This window comes from Nymphaea colorata, unplaced genomic scaffold, assembly GCF_008831285.2.
Source record: "Nymphaea colorata isolate Beijing-Zhang1983 unplaced genomic scaffold, ASM883128v2 scaffold0135, whole genome shotgun sequence".
Taxonomy (NCBI): domain Eukaryota; kingdom Viridiplantae; phylum Streptophyta; class Magnoliopsida; order Nymphaeales; family Nymphaeaceae; genus Nymphaea; species Nymphaea colorata.
The window spans coordinates 55,462-75,176 of NW_022204641.1; the positions used below are offsets into that span (position 1 = coordinate 55,462).

At 37.0% G+C, this 19,715-nt stretch overlaps 2 protein-coding genes, 1 non-coding gene and 2 pseudogenes across 3 annotated transcripts; 3 read left to right on the plus strand and 2 right to left on the minus strand.

Annotated features, from left to right (window-relative positions):
- Nucleotides 1-4,988: 4,988 nt before the first annotated feature.
- Nucleotides 4,989-7,117, minus strand: LOC126409360 (ATP synthase subunit beta, chloroplastic-like). The gene has a single exon (XM_050075391.1). It carries the CDS (start codon nucleotides 6,667-6,669, stop codon nucleotides 5,173-5,175), a length of 1,497 nt encoding a protein of 498 aa, XP_049931348.1. The 5' UTR covers nucleotides 6,670-7,117; the 3' UTR covers nucleotides 4,989-5,172.
- A 63-nt stretch (nucleotides 7,118-7,180) lies between these two features.
- On the plus strand, nucleotides 7,181-9,359 carry LOC126409362 (ribulose bisphosphate carboxylase large chain-like; annotated as a pseudogene).
- A 122-nt stretch (nucleotides 9,360-9,481) lies between these two features.
- Nucleotides 9,482-11,100, plus strand: LOC126409361 (acetyl-coenzyme A carboxylase carboxyl transferase subunit beta, chloroplastic-like; annotated as a pseudogene).
- A 31-nt stretch (nucleotides 11,101-11,131) lies between these two features.
- On the plus strand, nucleotides 11,132-16,414 carry LOC126409366 (cytochrome f). Its single transcript, XM_050075392.1, has one exon. The coding sequence runs from the start codon at nucleotides 14,794-14,796 to the stop codon at nucleotides 15,760-15,762; it is 969 nt and encodes a 322-aa protein (XP_049931349.1). The 5' UTR covers nucleotides 11,132-14,793; the 3' UTR covers nucleotides 15,763-16,414.
- Nucleotides 16,415-19,640: 3,226 nt separating this feature from the next.
- On the minus strand, nucleotides 19,641-19,714 carry TRNAW-CCA (transfer RNA tryptophan (anticodon CCA)). The gene has a single exon. It is a non-coding gene; the product is annotated as a tRNA-Trp (tRNA).
- Between the last annotated feature and the right edge of the window lies 1 nt (nucleotide 19,715).

Sequence of the window (19,715 nt, forward strand, 5' to 3'; positions counted from 1 at the left end):
ATAAGCATCCTGTAGTTCATAGAAATTAGGGGCAATATAATCCTTGCGTAGGGGCCAACCAATCCAACTTTCGGGCATCAAAATCCGTTTCATGCGTGGATGATTATCATAAGAGATTCCCAACATATCATAAGACTCCCGTTCTTGAAAATCGGCGCTTTTCCAAATCCAGAAAACAGACGGGATTCTAGGATTACTCCTTGGGACAAATACTTTTATGCATACCTCTTCCGGTTGGTCCACACCATACTGTATTCTCGTCAGATGATACACACTAGCTAGCAATCCACCCGGTGCTACATCGTAGGCACATTGGGAACGTAGATAATTGTAACCATATACGTATGAAATGACAGCAATGGAGTACCAATCCTCGGGCTTTATTTGTAAAGTCTCTACTCCTTGGTAATCAAAGCCCAAAGATCTATGAACCAGCTCGTGTTTCACTAGCCAAGCGGATGAACGACCCTGCATCTTCTTGATCTCCCCCACATATTTATATGAGTATTTGACATTGACGATGAAATTTATGAAGATTGATCCACCGTTTGTTATTCTGCACAAAACATCCTATTTAATTCACTAATTCGTGAGAAGATACTGAACTCTTGTATTTGAAAAATGCTTCAGAAGGTATCTCTGAAGTCGATGTCGATTGATAGAGTAATCCTTGATCGTAATTTACAGCACGAGTACTGCGTCCAAGATGAAACTTGTGATTAGTAGTAAAACATCGATTTTCCTGTTGGGCCCCCGTTCTATCTTCATAGATTTCTCGAGATACCTTCTTACGAAGTTTCGTTATAGCGTCTATAATTGCCTCTGGTTTAGGTGGGCAGCCTGGCAAATAAACATCGACGGGGATTAACTTATCGACTCCCCGAACGGTACTATAAGAATCGGTACTGAACATTCCTCCTGTAATAGTACAGGCTCCCATAGCAATTACATATTTTGGTTCAGGCATTTGTTCATATAGTCTTACTAAAGAAGGAGCCATTTTCATTGTTACTGTACCGGCTGTTAAAATAAGGTCGGCTTGCCTAGGACTTGATCTTGGCACCAGTCCATAACGATCAAAATCGAATCGGGAGCCTATTAATGAGGCAAATTCAATGAAGCAACAACTGGTACCGTAGAGAAGCGGCCATAAACTGGAAAGTCTTGACCAATTCGAAAGATCATTCAATGTAGTTGAAATAACTGAATTGGGGGTTGTTCGGTCAAAGAGCGGAAACTCCATAGAATTCATAACTGTCTCAATGGAACCCTTTCCTTCTTTTTTATTGTCTGAATATTCAGGAGCTAAGACCATTCCAATGCTCCTTTTCGCCATGCATAAACTGAACCAACAACTGGGATAAGCACGAAAATCAAAGCTTCTATAAACACGTATACGCCCAATATATCAAAACTCACGGCCCATGGATAAAGAAAGACCGTTTCGACATCAAAAACAACAAAAACGAGAGCAAACATGTAATAGCGGATTCGGAATTGTATCCAAGCATCCCCTATTGGTTCTATACCCGATTCATAACTGGAGAGCTTCTCTGGTCCTTCACTAATTGGGGCTAAAACCCCGGAAATTATAAATGCCAAAATAGGAATAACACTTGATATCATTAGAAATGCCCAGAAAATATCATATTCGTAAAGCAGAAACATAGATGTACTCCTATGAATGTAGAATATACCGAATTCATTGATTAATTAGAATTGTAATTGTCAATTTATCCATAACTCCAACTGCTTACTCGAAACAAGAATTGATTGTGATCGAACCACATAGTTTGTTTTATGTGGGTCATGTCTTGTTTCAAGATTTATCTAACAGAAGCCCACTTACTTATTTACCCACTTACTTATTTATATTATATTTCTTATTTCTTGGTGTGGTGTAGGCATATCATGCTCTTATATTATAAGTATAAGAATAACGAATAATTCTCATTTTTCTTTTTCCTCAGGTTCCCCATAAAAACGAATGAAATTCATTCTCAATTCTAATGAATTGAAACTTATTCATTTTCATTAATCTGAAAAAACAATTCATTTTCTAAATATACCATACAATAACTCCATATAACTACTATAATACTAGAACTTATTGGTAATGGAATTTCTTTAGATAAAAGAGTTTTTTATCTTTTCTTTTTATTTAAGAGTTATAGTTATATAGTTAAGTTATTATTATGTATTAGTATTAATAGTCATTAGTGATTTTCATTCTAGTATAATAGTGAGATGCAATAGAATGTCTAGGTTCAGTATTTATGATTCCACAGTTACGGCATAACATATGCGACTTAGCAGCATTGGCGGATTCCTTTATTCTGTTCATTAACATTTCAGATCCGAGCGTAGAATCTTCTATGAATTCGATACGGAATGCTTGAACCGATTAGATTCCCTCTTTTCCTTGTACCAGATTCATACTTAATTGATTCAATCTCAATCCGTTGAATTCTGAGGAACCCTTACATTTACATATAACATAAGAAAACAACTCATTATAGGATTACCCTGACCCCCTATTGAGTTATTTAGTTAAAGTTAGACGTCTTGAAAAAGTCACTCCATTTCGGACCAATTCTTAGTGCTACGCGATTTGGATTGACTCAAAATCCTTGTTTTGTTAATGGAGTAACCCCTAGTGAGACCAAGATGTTAGATTTCAGGGCAATCAAAAAAAGGAGTTTTTTGCAGCATCCCCACATGGCGGAGCGTGGCCCGATAGTGGAATCGTTTAGTTTAAATCATAAAATCATAACATAAGTATAAGTGAAGTGATCCCCATAAAAGATTTCTGGTCTAATCGTGCGTTATCAAACGATTGGTTCTAATTCTATAAACCAAACCTATACCCATAGAAATAGAAGAGAGAATAAACGTCGATACATTTCTTTCATTAAATAAGACTAAGATCAATTCATTGTTTCAGAGATAATGAATTTTGATTGTTGTTTTACAAAAAGGCGATGAATCTAGGTCTAGAGATTCATAACTCTTCCAAGCCCAAAAGACCCTAATCTTCTTGCATAAAGTATGAATTGGTAGAATTCAAATGGTGAGCAATTGGAGTAGATTCAGATACAAAAAAATTAGTATTGTACAAAGAAAAATGACTACTTAACTACTGACTTTGCTAGTCCAGTTATATGAATACAATTTCACACCGAAACTGACGAAAGAGTTTCTTTTTTCTCTGGCTTTTCTTTTCCACAAATCCAAGAATAGGTCCTAGATCCGTGCCACTTACTACTATCTGGTTGGGCCGGGTTGGAGGTTTGTTTTAGCCTCATGTTATTATTTTGACTTCATTGATTGAATGCGATTAGGTATACCTAAGGCGCATCAATCACTCTTTCATCATGGGCAGTAAAAGAGGAAAAAGGTCGTATGTAATTCGATATTGGAAAAATGCCTATTGGATGGAATAAACTTTTTTGAACTTTGAGATCCCTAGGGATCTCTTGTACACGCAGGAATGCCTTCTTTATATTATATTTATATATTATATGGCCTTATATGGCCCAACCGGCCATAGGCCGCGCTAATGAGATGATAAAATGGGTACAAAATTCTACTCTACAAAAGCATACAATACATCAATCAAATAATATATTATATAGGTATAGGGCTATACGGACTCGAACCGTAGACCTTCTCGGTAAAACAGATCAAACTGATTATTATCGAAATGATTCGAACTGTTTCAAAGACCCAACATGCATTTTTGTGCATTGGGCTCTTTCATCAACTGATGGATCAATCAGTTAGTCCACCATATTTTATCTTTATATGAAGATAACGAGATGGCTCCATGTGCTCTGATTCTTTATTTATATTCTGATCCAGGAGCAATACCAAAGTGTTTCAAAGGATTACCTTGACGTAGGTCTGTCTTAGGCCTAGATCAACCTCAATAGAGTCCCTGTCGTTCCGCTTCAAGCGTAAAATATGATACTTCATACACCTCAAAGTTCATAGGACAAAAGGAGGTTATTTTGAGGTCCCTATTAACTCATTAGGCCTAACATTGAATTAACTGGGTATTCACCTTATCAATGATAAAATCAATGGTTGGTTCTATTTCGTATCCGAATTGGAACTGAATCGAACCCAATACTTGTCAGGCTATTGTTCTCTTGTTCTCTCGAATCAATGGAGTAAGACATCAATCTTTCATTTCAATAAGAGAAGATCAATTTCTTTGATTGCATGATGAACTCCCCTGAAAAGCATTGGCGCACGTGTAAACGAGGTGCTCTACCAACTGAGCTATAGCCCTTGTGATAGATATCTTATCATATAGATCATTTCTTGTCAAGAAAGATATTACATGATCTAACACGATACCCTAATCCGTTTCCTGCCAAGGATTGATATTGCTTAGAAGCCATATTCCATCTATAATAAATAATAAATACCCGATACGATGCGCTCTATTCTTTCTCTTTGTGATGATAAATGACCTACTTAACCCAGTGGTTAGAGTATTGCTTTCATACGGCGGGAGTCATTGGTTCAAATCCAATAGTAGGTAGAACTTATTAGGTACCGGAGTCAATGAATGGCATCTAATAAGTTTTTCTACCCCCTTTTCTTTTATTGATTTTGTATCTTTCCCTTATTCCTATCCCGCTCACTACTCTTGTTCGTTACATCAATCAGATTGATTCTACTTGATTGTACGGAATCCAATATGGTGTATAAACAGAACTTTTGATTCTTATGGATTATGTGGATCAGCTAGTACGATAGATCAGCTAGTACGAAATAGCATTGATAGCCTCTACTCGTGCCCTAGCTCGTCTGAGAGCTAAATTCGCCTCAATTACTTGTCTCTTGCCTTCTGCTTTACTCAAGTTAGCTTCAGCTATTTCAAGAGTTCGCTGAGCTTCTTGCGGATCAATGTCACTACCCTTCTCCGCATCATTGACTAATATGGTGATTTCATTATTGCCTATTCTGGCAAACCCCCCATCAGAGCCATCGTTAACCATTGGTCGTCGAGGCGTATTCTTAAAATACCAATATCTACGGCCGTGGCAACAGGGGCGTGGTTTGGTAATACGCCGATTTGGCCACTATTAGTAGATAAAATGATTTCTTTCACTTCTGAATCCCAAATAATTCTATTAGGAGTCAGTACACAAAGATTTAGGGTCATTTCTTCAATTTGCTCTCTACTTCTAAGTTCATAGCCTTCGCGGTAGCTTCATCGATATTACCTACCAAATAAAAGGCCTGCTCGGGAAAACTATCTAATTCTCCGGAAAGGATCAGTTGAAACCCCCTAATTGTTTCTGCGAGACCAACATATTTCCCTGGAGAACCAGTAAATACTTCTGCTACGAAGAAGGGTTGTGATAAGAAACGTTCAATTTTTCGCGCTCTTGCTACGGTTAAACGATCCTCTTCGGATAATTCGTCCAGTCCAAGAATAGCTATAATGTCCTGAAGTTCTTTGTAACGTTGTAAAGTTTGCTTAACTCTTTGCGCAGTTTCGTAATGTTCTTCGCCAACAATCCGAGGTTGGAGCATAGTTGACGTTGAATCTAAAGGATCTACTGCTGGATAGATACCTTTGGCAGCTAATCCTCTTGATAGTACGGTAGTAGCATCTAAATGTGCAAATGTCGTGGCAGGAGCAGGATCAGTCAAATCGTCCGCAGGTACATAAACTGCTTGAATGGAAGTTATAGATCCCTCTTTAGTAGAAGTAATTCTTTCTTGCAAAGAACCCATTTCTGTACTCAGGGTAGGCTGATAACCCACGGCGGAAGGCATTCTACCTAATAAGGCAGATACTTCTGACCCCGCTTGAACGAAGCGAAAGATATTGTCAATAAATAGAAGTACGTCTTGTTCATTAACATCACGGAAATATTCCGCCATGGTTAGGGCAGTCAAACCGACTCTCATACGAGCTCCCGGGGGTTCATTCATCTGTCCATATACTAGAGCTACTTTAGATTCTGCAATATTTTCTTCATTAATCACCCCGGATTCTTTCATTTCCATGTAAAGATCATTTCCTTCACGAGTGCGTTCTCCTACTCCGCCGAATACGGATACACCCCCATGAGCTTTGGCAATGTTGTTGATTAATTCCATGATGAGTACTGTTTTACCCACTCCGGCTCCCCCGAATAGTCCGATTTTTCCCCCACGCCGATAAGGCGCTAAAAGATCCACCACTTTAATGCCCGTTTCAAAGATTGATAATTTTGTATCTAATTGTGTAAAAGCGGGTGCGGGTCTATGAATAGGAGATGTTGTGCGAGTATCTACAGGACCTAAATTATCAACAGGTTCTCCAAGAACATTGAAAATTCGTCCTAGAGTGGCTCCACCGACTGGAACACTTAGAGGAGCTCCCGTGTCAATCACTTCCATTCCTCTCGTCAGCCCATCTGTAGCACTCATAGCTACAGCTCTAACTCGATTATTTCCTAATAATTGCTGTACCTCACAAGTCACATTAATTTCCTGACCTGCGGTATCTCGACCCTTAACTACCAAAGAGTTGTAAATATTAGGCATCTTCCCCGGGGAAAAAGCTACATCCAGTACTGGACCAATGATTTGAGCGATACGTCCCTGATTTTTTTCCACAAGTGTTGAAACTCCGAGACCAGAAGTAGTAGGATTTGTTCTCATAAAAAACTGAACTATGTCTAAAGTTTTTGCGAATATTACCGAACCGAAAATGTACGATAGCAAGTTGATCGGTTAATTCAATAAGAAATGGGAGTTAGCGCTCGATTTTGTTGGTACTATTCAATCGAATCCAATTCAATCGCTTACTGATTTGATTCAATGAATGAATTTTCAAGTTCACCCAACCCAATCGATATTCGAAATATCGAGTACGAGTAGGTAAATAAGGATCATGAGGAAGTCTTTCATTTATCTATCATTAGAAAGAGAAACAATCCCATCTAGAATTATATATATATGGATATATATAATGTATGGAATTCGAACCCGAACTTGATTTATGAGTCATTATTGATATCTCATCCGCTGATCTTCCTTATTTTTTTATTTTCGCCTAGTCTTCTTTCCATTTTGTATTCTGTATATTTTTTCACATATACGATATACATATACAACATATATCACTGTCAAGAGTCAATTTTTTATTATATTAATTGGTTTGTTTAGTAGATAAAATAGATAAAAAAACGAAAAAAAGCAGAAGGAGACCAATTAGGAACTTGAGAAAAAGGGGTTGGGTTGCGCCATACATATGAAACAGTATACAATAATGATACATTTGACGAATCAAATACTATGGTCCACTAATGAAGCATTTCAATTTCTAATTAGTTGATATTAGTTGAGAATTTTGTCAGGGATTGCTGTGAAAGGTTTCATTCACGCCTAATCCATGTCGAGTAGACCCCGGTTGTTGTGAGAATTCTTAATTCATGAGTTGTGGGGAGGAACTTATGTCACCAAAAACAGAAACTAAAGCAAGTGTTGGATTCAAAGCTGGTGTTAAAGATTACAGATTGACTTATTACACTCCTGATTATGAAACCCTTGCTACTGATATCTTGGCAGCATTCCGAGTAACTCCTCAACCTGGAGTTCCGCCTGAGGAAGCAGGAGCTGCGGTGGCTGCCGAATCTTCCACTGGTACATGGACAACTGTGTGGACCGATGGACTTACCAGCCTTGATCGTTACAAAGGACGATGCTACCACATCGAGCCTGTTGCTGGGGAGGAAAATCAATATATTGCTTATGTAGCTTATCCTTTGGACCTTTTTGAAGAAGGTTCTGTTACTAACATGTTTACTTCCATTGTGGGTAATGTATTTGGGTTCAAAGCCCTACGAGCTCTACGTCTGGAGGATCTGAGAATTCCTCCTGCTTATTCTAAAACTTTCCAGGGCCCACCTCATGGAATCCAAGTTGAGAGAGATAAATTGAACAAGTATGGTCGTCCCCTATTGGGATGTACTATTAAACCAAAATTGGGGTTATCCGCAAAGAACTATGGGAGAGCGGTTTATGAGTGTCTCCGTGGTGGACTTGATTTTACCAAGGATGATGAAAACGTGAACTCCCAACCGTTTATGCGTTGGAGAGACCGTTTCTTATTTTGCGCCGAAGCTATTTATAAAGCGCAGGCCGAAACAGGTGAAATTAAAGGACATTACTTGAATGCTACTGCAGGTACATCCGAAGAAATGATCAAAAGGGCGGTATGTGCCCGAGAGTTGGGAGTTCCTATCGTAATGCATGACTACTTAACAGGGGATTCACCGCAAATACTAGCTTGGCTCATTATTGCCGAGACAATGGCCTACTTCTTCACATCCACCGCGCAATGCATGCAGTTATTGATAGACAGAGGAATCATGGTATTCACTTCCGTGTACTAGCTAAAGCGTTGCGTATGTCTGGGGGGATCATATTCACTCTGGTACCGTAGTAGGTAAACTGGAAGGGGAACGAGATGTCACTTTGGGCTTTGTTGATTTACTACGTGATGATTTTATTGAAAAAGACCGGAGTCGCGGTATTTATTTCACTCAAGATTGGGTATCTATGCCAGGTGTTCTGCCCGTGGCTTCAGGGGGTATTCACGTTTGGCATATGCCTGCCCTGACCGAGATATTTGGGGATGATTCCGTGCTACAGTTCGGTGGAGGAACTTTGGGACACCCTTGGGGGAATGCACCTGGTGCAGTAGCTAATAGGGTAGCTTTAGAAGCGTGTGTACAAGCTCGTAATGAGGGACGTGATCTTGCTCGTGAAGGTAATGAAATTATTCGTGAAGCTAGCAAATGGAGTCCTGAACTGGCTGCTGCTTGTGAGGTATGGAAAGAGATCAAATTTGAATTCGAAGCAATGGATGTCTTGTAATTCAGTGATTCGGATTCCCGTTCGTTCCACCAATTAAAATTAAACTCGGCCCAATCTTTTACTAAATAAAAGGATTGAGCCGAACCAACTAAAGAATAAGGCTCCTATGTATTTGCATATATCAATATGTACATACGTATGCTATGCAGTATGCAAGCAAGATCTAAAATTAAAATCTTCTCTTTAAAACTAAAGAGTTCAATCTTTCTATTGTTGGATCCATAATGAACCCATGGATCCTCGGGATTGGCGGATCATTTGATATTCTCTCTAGTTGTGGACTATAGATCAAGCTAAGGGTCACAACTCCTTCTACTCATCCCGTATATTGTCCTTTTCGTTCCATGTTTCAATAGAAACTAATATTCATAATATATACAAAAATTATTCAGAGGAGGGAACAGATCTTTCTTTCTATCTTTCTAATGAGTATTTGTCTACGACATGGGAGAAAAACCTCTGTTTTAATTGATCTTTATTTAATTTATTATTGAAGTGAAGAAAAGATTCCATTATATCATATATAGTGATAGTGTAGTGAGTGATACTCCGGCTTCCATAAGACAAAAAAGGAATCATTTCTTTCAATACTCACTTCTTATTATTAGTATTAGAGTATGAGATAATAATCCTAAGAATTGGATCCATATGCTTATTCCGATCGGAAATGAAATAGTAGATTATTCAGCGAATGACTATTCATATATTGTATTGTATTTCCAAACAGGAGGCGGAGGGGCTTTATGGAAAAATGGTGGTTAAATTCAATGTTGTCTAATGAGGATTTAGGGCGCAGGTGTGGACTAAGTGCGAGTCTTGGCCCTATTGGAAATACCAGCGGGAGTGAAGAACCCATTATAAATGATAGTGAGAAAAACGTTAATAGTTGGAGTGGTAGGGGCAGTTATAGTTGCAGTAATGTTGATTATTTACTCAACTTGGGCGGTGTCAAGGACGTTTGGAGTCTCATCTCTGGTGAGACTTTTTGGGTTAGGGATAGTAATGGTGACAGTTATTCCATATATTTCGATATTGAAAATCAGATTTTTGAGATTGACACTGATAGTTACTTTCTGGGTGAACTAGAAAGTTTATTTTCTAGTTATCTGAATCTAAATAATGGGTCTAAGAGTTACAATCGCTATTATGATCATTACGTGTATGATACTAGGCATAGTTGGAAGAGTCACATAAATAGTTGCATTGACAGTTATATTCGTTCTGAAACCAATATGGATAGTTGCATTCCAAATGGTAGCAACAATTCAAGTGACAATTACATTTATAGTTACATTTGTAGCGATAGTGAAAGGGGTAGTGACCGTGGGAGCTCCAATCTAAAAACTAGTGGTGTTAGTGACAGTGATTTCGGAAGACATAATGATTTAGATAGAAATAAAAGATACAGACATTTATGGGTTCAATGTGAAAATTGTTATGGATTAAATTATAAGAAATTTTTTAGTTCAAAAATGAATATTTGTGAACAATGTGGATACCACTTGAAAATGAGTAGCTCAGATAGAATCGAACTTTTGATTGATCCAGGCACTTGGGCCCCTATGGATGAAAACATGGTCTCTATGGACCCTATTGAATTTCATTCTGAGGAGGACCCTTATAGGGATCGTATCAATTCTTATCAAATAGAGACGGGTTTGGCTGAGGCTGTTCAAACAGGCATAGGCAAACTCAATGGTATTCCTATAGCAATTGGTGTTATGGATTTTAAGTTCATGGGGGTAGTATGGGATCCGTAGTAGGCGAGAAAATTACACGTTTGATCGAGTATGCTACTGATAGATCTCTCCCAGTTATTATGGTGTGTGCTTCTGGAGGAGCGCGCATGCAAGAAGGAAGTTTGAGCTTGATGCAAATGGCTAAAATATCTTCCGCTTTATACAATTATCAATCAAATAAAAAATTATTCTATGTATCAATCCTTACATCCCCTACAACTGGTGGAGTGACAGCCAGTTTTGGTATGTTGGGAGATATCATTATTGCCGAACCCAATGCTTACATTGCATTCGCGGGTAAAAGAGTAATTGAACAAACATTGAAGAAGACAGTACCTGAGGGTTCACAAGTAGCGGAGTATTTATTCAATAAGGGTTTATTTGATCCAATCGTACCGCGTAATCTTTTAAAAGGTGTTCCGAGTGAGTTATTTCAGTTCCATGGGTTCTTTCCCCGCCCTTGAACTTGAACCAAAGAAATTCAAGTCAAAAAAGTAGTAGAGCGATAGATTTAGTTATTTGTAGGCAAAAAAGTAGTTCATTTCGTTTATCAGAATTGAAGTAGCAAGGATGGAGCTTTCTTTGCTGGCATAAAGACAATTTGTAATTGTAGTGAAGTAGTAAGAATCAGAAGTTTCAGAGGATTTTTTCTCCAGATCCATCTTTTCTTTTATCCTACCTTTACTAATGAGTAATCAGATCAGGGACGGACCCTTTAGCAACAGAGCAGGATAAAAGATCAAAGTAGTGTCTTTTTCCTTCGGAGAAATCCAAATTAGAGAAATCCAAAAAAGCCCCCTTCCCCTTGTTACATATCAAATGTTCCAACCTAACTAAGATATAGAAATCAATATGCAACACTTCTATATCTCCCGAGAATCATACATTTGTAATATGAATCCTTGTTGGATCAAATTATAACGAATCCTTGAGAAGAAATTTGTTTAGAAACATAAGGGAGGAATAAGAATAATAAGATTCTCTTCTCATACATATATTTCCCGGAAAAGGATGGGTAAGTACACTAATTTCTATTTAGTTTAGATCCACATTCTTTGCACTCATATTCTAATAACTTAGAATATTATATTAATATACTTATAATTATAATATATAATTATAATAGATATCTTTATAACAAAGAGAAGTATCAATTAAATACACCGAGGCACCGATTCTATGACAGATCTCAACTTACCCTCTATTTTTGTGCCTTTAGTAGGCCTATTATTTCCGGCAATTGCAATGGTTTCTTTATTTTTCCATGTTCAAAAAAACAAGATTGTCTAGATATGATGGGCTCCAATCTCATCAATTTATTTCAATCTTTGGATCATAATACAGATTTTCATTTCATTTAATGGGAATGGTACGACATGCGGCTTCGGACTTCGGACACAAACCACAAATGTAAATAGATGATCATATGGATCAATCCATGTTTATGCATCTATAGCTCGACTTTTATTTCAACGGGTCGATCGGATATCTGGAATATATATTATGTATGATAATGATATGTAAATAGATATATCTAGATCATATGAATGAGGGTGATGCTAGTTTGAATGGGTGGAGATGTTAGTTCTATCTAACTGATTTGATGAATGAATCCTGATTGATGATTTACATCGTGATAGTATTAGCGGATGAAAGTTACTTTGGGAGCCAAAAAACTCATTTTGATGATTCTCTCAATTCCAATAGAATGAAACTCGATCTAATCTAGTATGAATTGGCGATCAGAACATATATGGATAGAACTTATAACGGGTTCTAGAAAAATAAGTAACTTCTGCTGGGCCTGTATCCTTTTTTTAGGTTCACTAGGATTTTTATTGGTTGGAACTTCCAGTTATTTTGGTAGGAATCTGATATCCTTATTCCCATCTCAGCAAATCGTTTTTTTTCCACAAGGGATCGTAATGTGTTTCTACGGTATCGCGGGTCTATTCATTAGCTCCTATTTGTGGTGCACAATTTTGTGGAGTGTAGGTAGCGGTTATGACAAATTCGATAGAAAAGAAGGAATAGTGTGTATTTTTCGTTGGGGATTTCCTGGAAGAAATCGTCGCATCTTCTTTCGATTCCGTATAAGAGATATCCGTTCGATCAGAATAGAAGTGAAAGAGGGTCTTTTTCCTCGCCGTGTCCTTTATATGGAAATTGGGGGCCGGGGAGACATTCCATTGACGCGTACCGATGAGAATTTAACTCCACGAGAAATTGAACAAAAAGCTGCCGAATCGGCCTATTTTTTGCGCGTACCAATTGAAGTATTTTGAAATGAAACAAAGAAATCGAGGAATGAGTGCTCCTCGTCACGAGGGAGAGGGAGGGAACCCAAGAATCCCTTTTTCTTTTTTTCTTTTAATATAACTATAACTGATGTTTCGCTCCTTTGATGAAAACATTTAGTTAAATCCTATTTCCCACATCCCGATGGAAATACCATGTCCTGCGTACCATGGAGCAGGTGGACTTATGGAACAATCATACCATGAAGTGATTTTAGTCCATCAAAACTATTTTTCATGCGTATGAAATTCCACTGAATTCTTTCATTTTCATATTATTAACAAGTTTCATAAGTATGTATTCATCACATATATCAGGTCAGAGTACAGAATCCATATTTTAGGATTTTAGGACCAATATTTCGAATCAATACATTACATTATATATAGATGAAGATAAGAATAGATGAAGATAAGATGGATCATACCCAGTAAATTATCCCTCTTTTGTCACCTTTCTTTTTATTCATCTTTCTTAATGCTTGTTTCTTGATGACCAAACAATTGGATTTTTTAGAACCACTCCCGTTTTGCCGACTATTTCGGATTTCATCATCGGTATTTTTCAGAATTATCCCCTCGATTATTCCTGGGATGTGGATAATCAGTGAAACAATTCGAAATAATTGATTGATATAACAAAAGAGTTTTTCTCGAAATACGAATAATATTCATGTTTGTTACTTCAAGTGCTTCTTTCTGGCATTCATCAAAAAGACCAAATGAACATGCAATTGATCCGAATTTGACCGATTGAGATGTCTGGGGCCACTATTTCATTACCTCCGCATTCGAAATAAATTAACCCTTATTCCATTTCTGGAGACAAGGACTAAACAAATTACACAATGGAAAATAGATCCATAGGTTCCATACCTCGTTATAGAACTCGTGCTTCATACATCATACAAATATCAGACATAGTCAACAAATGAATCAGGTTCATTAACAATTCACGGATTGGAAGTGACGAAAAAGAAAGCATTGAATCCCCTACCATATCTTGCATCTATCGTATTTCTGCCTTGGGGAATTTCTCTCTCATTTAATAAAAGTATGGAACCTTGGGTGACTAATTGGTGGAATACCAGCCAATCCGAAACTTTTTTGAATGATATTCAAGAAAAGAACATTCTAGAAGGATTCATCAAATTAGAAGAACTTTTCTTGTTGGACGAAATGATAAAGGAGTATCCGGAGACACATATACAAAAGCTTCGTATAGGAATCCACAAAGAAACGATACAATTGGTAAGAATGCACAATCAAGATCATATACATATTATTTTGCATTTCTCGACAAATATAACCTGTTTCGCTATTCTAAGTGCTTATTCTATTCTGGGTAATGAAGAACTTATCACTCTGAATTCTTGGGTTCAGGAATTCCTCTATAACTTAAGCGACACAATAAAAGCTTTTTCCATTCTCTTATTAACCGATTTATGTATTGGATTCCATTCGCCCCACGCTTGGGAACTAATGATTGGTTCGTTCTACAAAGATTTTGGATTTGTTCAGAATGATAAAATTATATCCGGTCTCGTTTCTACCTTTCCGGTCATTCTAGATACAATTTTGAAATATTGGATCTTTCATTATTTAAACCGTGTATCTCCTTCACTTGTAGTGATTTATCATTCACTGAATGAGTGAAGAACTGATTTAATCTGATAACATAAAGAAAATTGTAATGTCACTTTGTATATAAACAAACCATTCAAAATCTTACTCATTCTTTATGCTTTGACTCGTCGAGGGGATTAGATTACTTCTGTATTCCATACAATGGCAGAATCGGGGATAGGGAACTATACTGACTCCCTACCTAATTTATTGTAGAAATTTCCGGGATCAATGATTAGACCATGCAAAAAAATAGAAATACTTTTTCTTGGGTAAAGGAACAGATGACTCGATGCATTTCTGTATCGATGATGATATATGTAATGACTCGGGCATCTATTTCAAATGCATATCCCATTTTTGCGCAGCAGAGTTATGAAAATCCGCGAGAAGCAACTGGGCGTATTGTATGCGCTAATTGCCACCTGGCTAACAAGCCCGTGGATATTGAGGTTCCACAAGCTGTGCTTCCTGATACTGTATTTGAGGCAGTTGTTAGAATCCCCTACGATATGCAACTGAAACAGGTTCTTGCTAATGGTAAAAAGGGAGGTTTGAATGTAGGGGCTGTTCTCATTTTACCCGAAGGATTTGAATTAGCTCCCCCCGATCGTATTTCTCCCGAGATGAAAGAAAAGATGGGTAATCTGTCTTTTCAGAGTTATCGTCCTAATAAAAAAAACATTCTTGTGGTGGGCCCTGTTCCTGGTCAGAAATATAGTGAAATCGTCTTTCCCATCCTTTCTCCAGATCCCGCTACTAAGAAAGAGGTTCACTTCTTAAAATATCCTATATATGTAGGTGGGAACAGGGGAAGGGGTCAGATTTATCCTGATGGGAGCAAGAGTAACAATACAGTCTATAATGCTTCAGCAGCAGGGATAGTAAGTAAAATAGTACGTAAAGAAAAGAAAGGTGGATATGAAATAACCATATCTGATGCATCGAATGGACACGAAACGGTTGATATTATACCTCCAGGACCAGAACTTCTTGTTTCTGAAGGTGAATACATCAAGCTTGATCAGCCATTAACAAGTAATCCCAATGTAGGTGGTTTTGGTCAAGGCGATGCAGAAATAGTACTTCAAGATCCATTGCGTATCCAAGGCCTTTTGTTCTTCTTAGCATCTGTTATTCTGGCGCAAATCTTTTTGGTTCTTAAAAAGAAACAATTTGAGAAGGTTCAATTAGCCGAAATGAATTTCTAGATCCACGGATTCCTCAACATAGAGCTGGTAAAAAAGCTGAATTTTTTTTGATCGCAATTATATTATGTGTATGCGCGGTCAAAAATCATGGAAAGCCCCTTTTTGCTTGCTTTTTATTATACTATTTCGAGATATCGGAGATGACTTGTATTCCAGATTAGAAAATAGCAATAGTATGGAATTGCAAAAGAAGATGATTGGATCAAAATTTACAAAATTTAGTTTAGTGTGATTATGCCAGGTTTCTTATTGCCACATGGTAAATGGCACGTAATGCCTCAATACTTTTAGATTCTATATCTAATAAACGCATAAGTGGGAAGCAGGGGTAGAAAGCAGGATAAATGAAGAAAAAAGGAAGGCTCCAGGAAAGATTACTCGTCTCCCAAATCTTCTTTCTACAAAGAAAGAAAAGTAATTTTCCGCTCTTTCGTTGCGTCGAAATAATAAAGGTTCTGGGTCTCATTCGTCAAATCAAATAAATATGAATTGCGGGTTTATCGGAACCTCTTTGAATTCATAAGAAAGAAGAGAAGTATGGGGGATAAAAAAAGAGGGGCAAGAGAAACTCCATTGAGCAAATGGAATTTTTGCAATGAACTTATAATTTTCAATGAACTTATAAAAAGAAAAAAGACTCGCTTAAAAAGATTTTTCATGTTCTAATTCCGGGTCAAAAAGTGGAAATCTTGGGTTTTCGGGCATATCAAAATCCTTATTAATTTGATTATCTTATTATACCTTATTATCTGATCTCATCACTCACATCAAAGTGACAGTTCAAACTTTATTTTTCTATAGTTTCCTAGTTTCCAATTAGTTTAGTATAGGAATGATTTGTAAGGTGTTTCATCTGTAGAAATCCATATTATTTATGTCATTCAAAAGATCCTTCTTTCTTTACTTTATTCTTACTTCGGAAAAGTCCACACTATATCTATAGATACTATGAATCAATCAGTGGATTCAACATTTCAAAAACATTATAAAAAATTAAGGAATGTAGTAATTTCATCGGGGCCAATCAACCATTTTTCATTTAGAAAAATCTAATACATGTATATATTATGATTGTGTTGACTGGATGAATTTCCACCTCTTATGGAATGGGTCAAGGTCTTGGTCGAAGAGTAAGAACTCAACAGGACCTCAAATCCATATAAGGAGGGGTCAGGTCCTGTTGAGTTCTTACTCTTTCATGTCTACAGTACGGTTCATCCGATTATTACAGGGATGATCCCAATCCGGAATATGATCCGTAGAAGAAAACGCCGATTAAACCGATCACAAGAATACCAGTTACAGTACCTATCAGCCAAAGAGGAATCCTTCCAGTAGTATCGGCCATTTACCTCACTTCCCTCCCCATTTCATCAAGTGGTCATGCTATAGACATAAACAGTCATGGATAGTTATGGGTATGATATCCTTCCGAATGAGATAAGAGAATTTCCTTTCTTTCTCTCAATTGAAGAAATAATTGGAAAATAAAACAGCAAGTACAAAAATGAGTAATAACCCCCAGTAGAGACTGGTACGATTCAATTCAACGTTTTGTTCGTTCGGATTTGATTGTGTCGTAGCTCTATAATTAATTCGGATTAGATTGATTTATTTTATCGTTGGATGAACTGCATTGCTGATATTGACCCCAAGAAAAAAACGGTAGGTACAGCTAGTCCGTGAACAGCCAACCATCTCACTGTGAAAATTGGATAGGTTCTATCTATGGTCATTAAGGCCTCCTAAAAGGATCGACTAAATTCATCGAGTTGTTCCAATGAATCGAAACGGCCAGTTATTAATGGAATCCCTTGTCTGCTTTCTGTGAAATATTCGTTGGGTCGAGGGCTTCCAAACACGTCGTAAGCTAAACCCGTGCTGACGAATGACCAACCTGCAATGAATAGGGAAGGTATAGTAATGCTATGAATAACCCAGTATCGAATACTGGTAATAATATCAGCAAAAGCGCGTTCTCCCGTACTTCCAGACATGCTGAGCTCCAATATTACAGTCAAAGGGGGATCGATTTCGTGAAAGATAGAGATCAGTAAATGGAGAAATACTGATATCCAATCTTTGTGAGATCGTCAATATTGTACCAAGGGTGTATTTAGAGTATACCGAATCAGTATAGCTATCTTTCCTCTGACACAGCAATGTTGTTTCAATCAGCATCGAAAAAAAATAGTACAGAATTCCTTTCTTCCTTTCTTGTTCCTTGTATAGGCCTAAGCAGGTGTCATTCAATAGAATAGAAAATTACTTGTAATATAATGTTTTACCGGTTTTGGGATAGGCTGAAGATCTTGGTAAAGGTGACTCGATGGCTTTTATTTTTTATTTATATTTAATTAATCTATCTTATCTAATAATTCATGAATGAAATTATCATATTCCCACAATTGAATGCAAAATCTGGAAAGGAGTTTTCGTGGTTGTAGAAGTAGAAAAAGGTATTTTCGTTCTAACCCCTTCCAATAAGAGGGGTTGTTTGGACAGTACAATAGCAAATAGTATTCGATAAGGGAAAGTGAACATAGTTGGAGCAGTCAAAATTCATGATGCAACTATAATGGATTGAACTAATCTGGTTTTTCATTAGATTGTTTCATTAGGTTCAATTCAAGGGTTCCCACCTACAAGAAGATAGGACTACATCATGTGAAAAGACAAAAAAATGTGGAACCCAGAACAACAAAATAATTGTAATTGCTAATCTTGGAATCGAGTTGTATCTGAAATAACGCTTTTTATTTCTTTGCTTTGAGAAGTCGTGGGATACTTTTTTTCTTTTTTTTTCTTTTGAGATATCTTATATTATATTAAATATTAAAAATATTAAGTTATATTAAGTAAGTGAAAATAAGAAAGAGTCGTTATCGGTTCGTTCCAAAACGGATCCAATTGAAAAGGAAAAGCAATGATCCAAGTTGGAATGATTTTAAAATCCAATTCTTCTTTCTATCCCATAGTTTTCCATGAAAGAGAATTTCATTTGTGAATGAAGTTACAAGACAGAGTTCGTATTACTATACGAGTTGTTCAATCAATTTGTTGATTCGGAATCACGAGATCAGTAGATGTCACAGACGAGGAATTCATAAGGAATTCATAGTAAGGTAAATTTACTATTGATTTTTCCTTCGTCACATCACGTTTGTTAGTCCTGTTTATAATGAAATGACTGAGAAATCAAAAGAAAACAAATTAAATTAGGACTAACTCTTTCAATTTGGATTTTTTCTTATCATCGTAGCTCGGTATCTCGCAAAAACGGAAACTTAGGCAAGTGCTTTATAAACATATGTATAAAAGAACGTATCTCATTTAGTTCCTTCATGCCTACTATAGCTAGTTATTTCGGTTTTCTACTGACTGCTTCAACTATAACCCCAGCTCTATTTATTGGTCTGAGCAAGATACGACTTATTTGAAATTAATTGAATGAACAATCAAATCAGAAAAATGAGAATTTTAAAATTCAGATTTCTGTAAGATTCCATTCCAGGTATTCTATGGTTTTGACTTCCAGCATCAATTGAAAATTCGTGGACGTTGAGATTACTGGGTGATGCAGATTATTATTTGGATTAGAGATAGATATTACCTTTTCTCCCCTTTCAAACAAGACAACAAATCGAAATGATTGAAGTTTTTTATTTGGAATCGTGTTAGGTCTAATTCCTATTACTTTAGCCGGATTGTTTGTAACTGCATATTTACAATACAGACGCGGCGATCAGTTGGACTTTTGATTGAGTAAGATTTCTTTTTTCTTGTCATTGACCTCCTATCCTTGACCCTCAGGAGGTCAAATTGAATTCGATTGATGTTCGCAATTCAAGTTAATGTGATTCGATACAAAGTAGCATCACGCTCTGTAGGATTTGAACCTACGACATCGGGTTTTGGAGACCCGCGTTCTACCAAACTGAACTAAGAGCGCT

Excerpts from the sequence above, each read along its gene's own strand:
- LOC126409360 (XM_050075391.1), bottom strand. The coding sequence starts at position 6,669 with ATGAGAACAAATCCTACTACTTCTGGTCTCGGAGTTTCAACACTTGTG.
- LOC126409366 (XM_050075392.1), top strand. The coding sequence starts at position 14,794 with ATGCAAAAAAATAGAAATACTTTTTCTTGGGTAAAGGAACAGATGACT.